The sequence below is a fragment of the Gossypium hirsutum genome, chromosome A08 (genome assembly GCF_007990345.1).
Source record: "Gossypium hirsutum isolate 1008001.06 chromosome A08, Gossypium_hirsutum_v2.1, whole genome shotgun sequence".
Lineage (NCBI taxonomy): Eukaryota > Viridiplantae > Streptophyta > Magnoliopsida > Malvales > Malvaceae > Gossypium > Gossypium hirsutum.
The window spans coordinates 28952046-28959959 of record NC_053431.1 but is presented as its reverse complement, the minus strand read 5'-3'; the positions used below and the strand labels follow the sequence as shown (position 1 = coordinate 28959959).

The window sequence follows — 7914 nt, the reverse complement described above, 5'->3', positions numbered from 1 at the left end:
CTCATTCATCTTAGCTTCTGTTGAATGGGTTTGCATTCTAGTTTCAGTAGGAGTCTATGGAACACTACATTCTCGTCCAATCCTGGCATGTCCTGATATGACAATGCAAATACATATTTGTACTCATAAAGCAAAGCGATCAAATCATGTTTGGTGTTATTTGAAATGAGGGTCCCAATCTTCACTTCTTGCCTCTTTTCTTCATTTCCCAAGTTTACTATCTCAACAGATTCTTGATGAGGTAGAATCTATTTATCTTCTTGTTCTACCATTCTTAGTAAGTCAGGAGATGAGACATAGTCTTCAACATTTTCCTCAGTTTCGAACTCTCCTAAACAAATAGCTTTCTCGAAATCGATTTCAAGATTTGTAACGGGTTTGTTCATATCGTTGATATTTGAGCACCTGAAAGTTGAATGGAAAAGAAAACTATAGAGGAGCATCAAAGTATTGGGACCAACAAGCATAATGTTATGGCATGATGTGAGATATATGCAATGACAGGCTGTGAGAAGAGGGAAAAATTATGAAGTTAATGAGAATGAAAAGACCATGACAAAATGCATCTTCATTAATGTTTATTTAAATGATAAAGAGCAAACATAAGCTCTTACAAAAGAATCCCACTATTCCTTAGGGACACACAAAAAGAAGAGTGTTAACATTGAGCATTACTCTAGAGAAGACTTAGAAACTACAAAGAGATCCACAGCAGTCCAATTGTTCAAAACGAATCCAAGAGGACAAGGGCGTATCATTGAAACATCTTTAATTGCATCATCTCCTTTGGCAATGACATTTATGCAGACATTCTGAAGACCCCTTTCAATCAATAACAGCGTGCTTCATAGATTATCTTGCCCAGGGTATATCATTCCTGGAGATGTAAATGTTTTTGACAAAGGAGGGTACGTTATGGGTTCCCATTCTAATTCTCGGCCTAAGGCTCTTGCAACCTGCCTTTCTCGATCTTTCTACAACTGTTTTCTTCTTTGTCGTATATCCGGTTCGAACTCTAAACCATATCAAGCCTTATCGGGCACTGGTTTTAGAGCTCTCACTCTCCCTTGCTGATATCTTCCCAAACCTTTCCTCGCTCGGGCTCTCTTTCCCACAATCAGCTTAATTCCCATCTTGGTATTCCTTGACAGCTTAGGTATGGGAATTTTATTTCCTTCAGCAACGAACGTAACATTGATGAATCCAAAGGAACGGAAGGAACATTCTATTGCATCCTTGCTTACTTCAAGGTATAGTGTATCAGCAGAGATAGATGCGACAATGTCTTCCTCACCCATAACAGTGACCAAGAGACCATCCATGATAAACTTCACTTTTTGATGGAGAGATGAAGGAACTGCCCCAGCAGAGTGGATCCAAGGCTTTCCTAAAAGGCAATTATATGAAGGCGTGATGTCCATGACCTGAAACTCAATGTCATATATGTAAAGGCCCACTTCTAGAGGAATTTCCATCTTTCCCATGACTTTTCGTCTCGTCCTATCGAATGCTCTTACTGTAGAGTGACAAGGCCTCAGATAAGATGATCAATCGAAATTCTAGAAAGCGTGGCCAAAGGCATGACATTGAGTGCAGACCCATTGTCAATGAGCATATTCGGTATTATATAACCCTTGCAACGGGTTGTGATATGTAATGCTTTTACGGAGCCCCTACCATTTGAGGGTATTTCGTCATCACTGAAAGAAATAAAATTATTCGTTTCAGGTTATTCACCCACCTATCAAGTTTTTCGACAGATGTATTGCTTGCCACGTAAGCTTGGTTTAACACTTTCAGCGAAGCATTCTGATGTGGTTCTGAATTCAACAGTAGAGATAATACCGAGATTCGTGTCGGTTGTTTGCTTAACTGTTCCACGACATTACATTCACTATGTTTGATGAACTTCAAGAATTTATGTGCTTCCTCTTCATTCACAGGCCTTTTAACTTCTTGTTCGGACGAATTCTCAAGTTCAACCTCAGCCTTATGCATCGGTGCCTTTCCTTTCTGCTTCAAGTCATTAGTCTTCTTCATTGGTTCGACCACTTTAGAATAGCACCTCCCGCTGCGGGTGAAGTGTCCTACTTCGCCAACATTTCCGGTCGTGACTTTGGATTTTTCACCTTCAGGTATGATAATGTTGACATCATATTTCCATGGTACTGCCTTGTTGTCTTCCTAAGGGAAAGGAAATGGTACTTTGATTATCATCTTTGGTTTCACTTGCTCCTTTTTTGCATCGTAATAAATCACCAATGGTCGATCAGCACTATAAGGGTAACCTGATGATTGATTATCAGAAGTGCATACTTCTCCTTCATCACCCTCTTCCATTTTGTTAAAGATCCCAATCTCCTTGTTGTCCATCATGTCTTGAAGTAACTTTCTAAATTCCTCGCAAGACTGAATGCCATGCCCTTCAATACCATGGAAATCATAAAAACATTGACTTTTTATACTTCCTTCTTTGAAAATTCTGTTGGGATGACAGAACAGCCCCTTTTCAACCATTACTTCCCAAATCTTTCGCATCGGTGTCTTTATTTCAGAAACACAACTTTTGGCATGCCACCTATCTTCTTTTGTCACCGCGCTCACGTTCCCTTCAGTGTGGTTAGGGATCGGGTTTCCAGCCGTATTGCCAGCACCATCAAATCGTAAAATACCTGCATCGATAAGACCTTGCACTCTTCTTTTAAAGGCTAGACAATTTTCTGTAGAATGTCCCTGGTTTTCAGCGTGGTACATGCAACTGACATTAGGATCGTACCATTTTGGGAATAGAGGCTTCAGGGGTGCCATATAATGTGGGGATATTAATTATTTTTCCAACAGTTTTGGGTACAGCTCTCCGTATGACACAGGAATTAGGGTGAACTAGGGTTTTTCAGGATTAGATCTTCTTAGTCTTTGTTCATTTTTGGGTTGACTTTGAGCAGGCATGGTATTTGGTGGGAACATTGCAAATGGTCTTTGGTTATCTGTGGCGTAGACGGGGTAAGAAGGAGGTATTTGATAGTAAGGGCTTTGGGGAGGGTAATAAAAGTTTGGAGGTGGGCGATATCGAGGTCGTGGCTGGGCTGGGTAAGGATTAGAAGTGTGGTGGCTCTCAGTCCCCACCATATGGGCTTCTGCCTCTTTTTTCTTTACAGGTGCTGCCCTTTTCAAGCTTTCGAAACCTTTCATCCTTCCACTCCTGATGGCATTTCTATAAGTTCCCCAGATATTACAATATCTGCGAAGTCTTTCGTGGCACTTCCTACCAACTTATCATAAAACAGTGCTTTCAAAGTGTTAATGAAGAGGACCGTTATTTCAGTTTTAGTCAATGGGGGTTCTACTTGAGCCGAGATATCCCTCTATCTTTGCACGTACTACCTAAAAGTCTTTGTTGGCTTCTTTTCCATCATCTACAGAGTTAGCCGATTAGGGACCATGTCAGATACATGCTTGTATTGTTCACAAAATACTGATGCTAAGTCTTTCCATGATCGGATCCTTTCTCTACTGAGTTGATTATACCATCGAAGGGCTGATCTGACCAAGATATCTTGGAAACAATGTATTAGCAATTTATTTTCATTCACGTAACCAGTCATCTTCCAGCAAAACATGACAAGGTGTGCCTTTGGACATTTCGTTCCATCATATTTTTCACAATCGGGCACTTTAAATTTTGGAGGCAGAACCAGATCGGGCATCAAACTAAGCTCTTTGGCGCTTAGTGCAGAGAAGGTTTCAGCACCTTCTATCGCCTTGAGCCTTTTTTCCAAGCTCCTATACTTATCCTAGGCATCATGATCATCCATTTTCAACCTGGCTATCTCTATCGGGTCATCCAAATCTGGAACATTGGGATCGACAGGATTAACTTTGGGGTTTGATACGAATATACCTTGCCCTAGATGAGCAGGGGGTATGGGTCGTTACTCCAAGCTTGCAGGTTCTTCTCGAGGACATTCTCTTTGCATTACATGTGCATGAGGTGGAGTGAATCTTGAGGGATAGAGCAGATCCTGATTATGATTAGTTCTTGGCTGAGGCTCCATGGTGTCAAGGCTCTGCATAGGCCCCTTTCTTTTAACTAAAGCTGACATCATTTTCATCATCTTGGCCATTTGATCTTTTTGCTCGAGTGATTCCTCTCGAGATCTCACCATCAAATCTCTTGTTTCCTGCTGTGATTTAGCCAACTACTCTTGCAATTCTCTTTGGACTCTTTCCATCCTTTTAATTCTCTCATTGAATTAGGCCTCCATGGTTCTAGCTCTTAGACGCGTTCTATAAGAATGGTGTGATTCTAGACTTAATGTGTCGCAACTGCGGATTATATGGTTTTAACCTTAGTGAATGATTATGGAATATATACATGCAATGAATGGATGAATGAATAAATGACAAACGAATGTTGAATAAATGACGAATGAATGTTAGCCATGAATAAATATGCAAGAATTTTGGTGTTGATTTCAAGATAGCCCCATACTTAGGCATTTCATTTATCAAAAGAGTCTATTACAAACAGTTTCGCCATTTTTTGATTTAACAATTACACAAATTTCCTAGCCACATCGCCTTGTTTCTTCACTCGCTCTAAGAACTCTAACATGCTTGATCTTTGGCTCGGAAGGAATTGGCAACTGAGAGCTTCTGCTTCATCTGATAATTGCACAACTTGCATAGCCACCTTGCGAATTTCATTGATCAAAAAATCGAGTTGCATTTCCTTTTCTTGGAGAGGTCTTTCGTAGGTGTGAGTGTCTCGGTTGTACTGACTATTCTTTTCTTCTAGGGCCTTTAGGAGATTATCCAACTATTGCTGATGAGCTTGCAGTGTATTTTCTAAATCTCGTATTTTCCCTCTTAGCTCTTGATGTTTAGACTGACTAGTCATTAGTTCTGCAGACATAGTTTCGTATTCAACATTCTTCTTTCTTAACTCTATCGTAGCACGCGCAGCTTTTTCCTCTTCTTTTTTTGCCTTCCCTTTCCAGAATTCCATCCCACCTTTGATGTTGCTTAGCTCTTCTTTCCATTCTACCGACGATTTTCCCAACCCACTATTGTTTATAGTGCTTCTTAATTTCTTATTTTCCAAATGAAGGTCCCTTAAGTCACTTCTCACGATCTCAGCTTCTCTTTGGATTTTCACGGTTTGGGACTTTTCAATCTGAACATCAGTCTTTAGCTGGAGTTTTCCTCTTGAAGAGAGCTGATATCCCGTAACAACTTAGCCTTTTCACGTTCAAATTCGTGTCTTGTTACTTCCAGCTCGGATGGCATTTCTTCTGAGAAAGGATTCTAGAAACTGTAATTCGTTGATGAGACGTGTTGACTATTCACTCATCGTTTTCTCCATATGTCATAATCTTGAGTGATAGATCAGCATAGAGAGCTAACTCCATTAGGTGGATTTCTTTCCAAGCCTTTGCAGTATCCTAGACTCTTTTCATGTAACCTTCACCTGTAAAGGCAAACTCTAACTATGCCAACCCTCCGGTGGCGGGTATGAACTGTCGCGAAGCAAACTGCCTTTGAGCCATTAATGGACCATATCCAACCCCTCCCCATAATCTGAGTAAAGGCACCCAATCTTGGCTTCCACATTTATATATCAGAACTAAAAGACGAATCCATGGTGCTCTCCAGGTTATCTCTTTAATGCGAAGGTTTTGAAAAACCGAAACCTAGTGCTGCTCGGTGACATCTTTCGGCCAATCTTTCTGAAAGTAAGCCTTTAATGGGGCGAATTTTTTTGAGTACATGTGGAAAGGTGTGCACTCTACTTTCCAGAAATGCCTCAGAATCCAGACATTAAGTAACTGCGCGCATCCGATAAAACGTCCTTCCTCTTTTCTTCTACAACTACTCAGAGATCTAAAAGTCTCAGCCAAGACAGTTGGGACGGGGTTGATCCCTTGCCCCAACCTTTCGAAGAAATCCACTACCGCGACTTCTATATGCCCTAAAATCTTTAGGAAGACGAATCCATAAATGGCCAAATCAAACAGATCCATTCTCTTTGCAATATCTTGATGGTTTTGAACTAAGTCTCGCAGAGAAAACCATGGAACACAACTGACTTCATCCTTTTTCTTTATCTGTTTCTCAGCCCATATATCGGTCATTCCGGTCAACCTCACTAGCTTTTTCTTGAAGGTCATTGGCTTAGGCTCTTTCACATATATCTTGTTGAATTGTACATTGTCAACACGAAGCAAAGCAGCATATTCTTCTATGGTTGGAGTCATATCTTCATGATTGAAAGTGAAACATTGGTACACTGGGTCCCAAAATCGAACCATGGCTTGAATCAGCTGTTCATCTACATTGACGGCGATCAAGTGAGCTATATCCCTGTACTTTTCAGTAAAGATGCCCCTAGTCTCTGAGTCCCATTGTTTCCAAATATGAGTCAAATCCTCAAGGTTATTCTGACGAGCATTTGTAGTTACTTGCTCTAGAATATTGGAGATACATCCTTCCGTTAAACTGTCCCCTTTCGCTTTCTGAGTTTTCAAAGACCAGTCTCGAATCACGGCATTTTTCTCGGTCACTTGTGTAATCAACTCCTCCCTCAGAAACCCGTTTTTGGCAATCAATCTCTAATCAACACCTCCTAATCAAGATGCCTATAATGCATGATGAAACATAAAAATAAAAATAAGCAACCTTGGTTAGTAATCCCACTAAATATGAACAGAGAAAAACTATGGAAACTCCAACAAATTAAGCTACCGGGTTCAATTCCTTTGCATAAACAATGTAAATGTAACAGAAATGAAAGGCAAGAGGCGTTTCTCCCGTGTACTTATTTTGGTGACTATTAACGGATAGAGGTTCGGCATGGCTCTAATTAGGTGGCTTATATGGTTCATTACATGCGGTTTTGGTTCTAAACAGGTACTCGAATTGTCCGTACTGTCATCTGCTAAGATTAGTACAGAACCTCGGTCATTACCCATCACAGGCTTACGAGCTCAATTCGAGGGATTACATTTACTTATGCCTATGCGGAGGGACAAGTTAACTCACGAAAGCATGAGTCATATGTAACCCGAAAGTATTCACTAGCCTGTGCGGAGGGACGAGTTAACTCACGAAGGCATAGCGTTTACTTTCAGTTAAACGGACGGAGCCTGGGTAGAGAGCTCATGTTATGCAAAATGCAAGTGCACGGTGTGTGGGGAGAAACTCACAAACCTTTTCGTTTTTATTTAAAACTAAAAGAAGCTAAAACTATAAAGACCTAGAGCTGAAAAGCAAAAGGATAAAACAAGTTAGAAAGAATCTTTACAACATGATGCAAATGCATGATTTAAAAAAAAAAACAAAATTTCAGGATCACGAATAAATATTAATTTGGACAAGGAATTTCGAAAATCTTGACAACACACGTTTAATACCAGACTCGACTTTCAAAAAGACTTCCCCAGTGGAGTCGCCAGCTGTAGCAACGTAAAAATTTTGCTTTCGATCACTAATTGAGGTTATTTATTGAAAATTTGAAAACCGACTTTCGATTTTATTAAAAAAAGGAGTCACCACCGATCCTTTTTCCTAGGTGTGATCGGACACCTAATAAATCCTCTTTTTTTAAAAGAAAATTTATTTTTTAAACAAAAAGAAGGCTGAGTTTAGGTCTACATCAAAAGCCAAATTAAAGTTTGGTTCGGGAGTCGGTTACGTGCAAGGAAGGTATTAGCAACCTCGCGACGGCCAAAATTGGTATCTTATTAAACACGTGTTGTCTTGATTTTAAAAAATACGAATTCAATTTGACATTTAAGCATGATCCATCTGAAGGAAATGAGAAGTTTCAAGTTTTTGGTTTTTTAGAAGGACGTCCAGTTTTTTAACACGAGTCGACTAATTTCACCCAACATAGCGATGAAATCGATGACTTAA

The 7914-nt window shown here is 40.0% G+C and overlaps 1 protein-coding gene across 1 annotated transcript; it reads right to left on the bottom strand.

The window, feature by feature from the left end:
• Positions 1-1534: 1534 nt before the first annotated feature.
• LOC107958871 (uncharacterized) lies at positions 1535-2808 on the bottom strand. Its single transcript, XM_016894807.1, has 3 exons — positions 2260-2808; positions 1742-2184; positions 1535-1700 (listed from the first exon to the last, which is right to left on the bottom strand). The coding sequence occupies exons 1-3, from the start codon at positions 2806-2808 to the stop codon at positions 1535-1537; spliced, it is 1158 nt and encodes a 385-aa protein (XP_016750296.1).
• Between the last annotated feature and the right edge of the window lie 5106 nt (positions 2809-7914).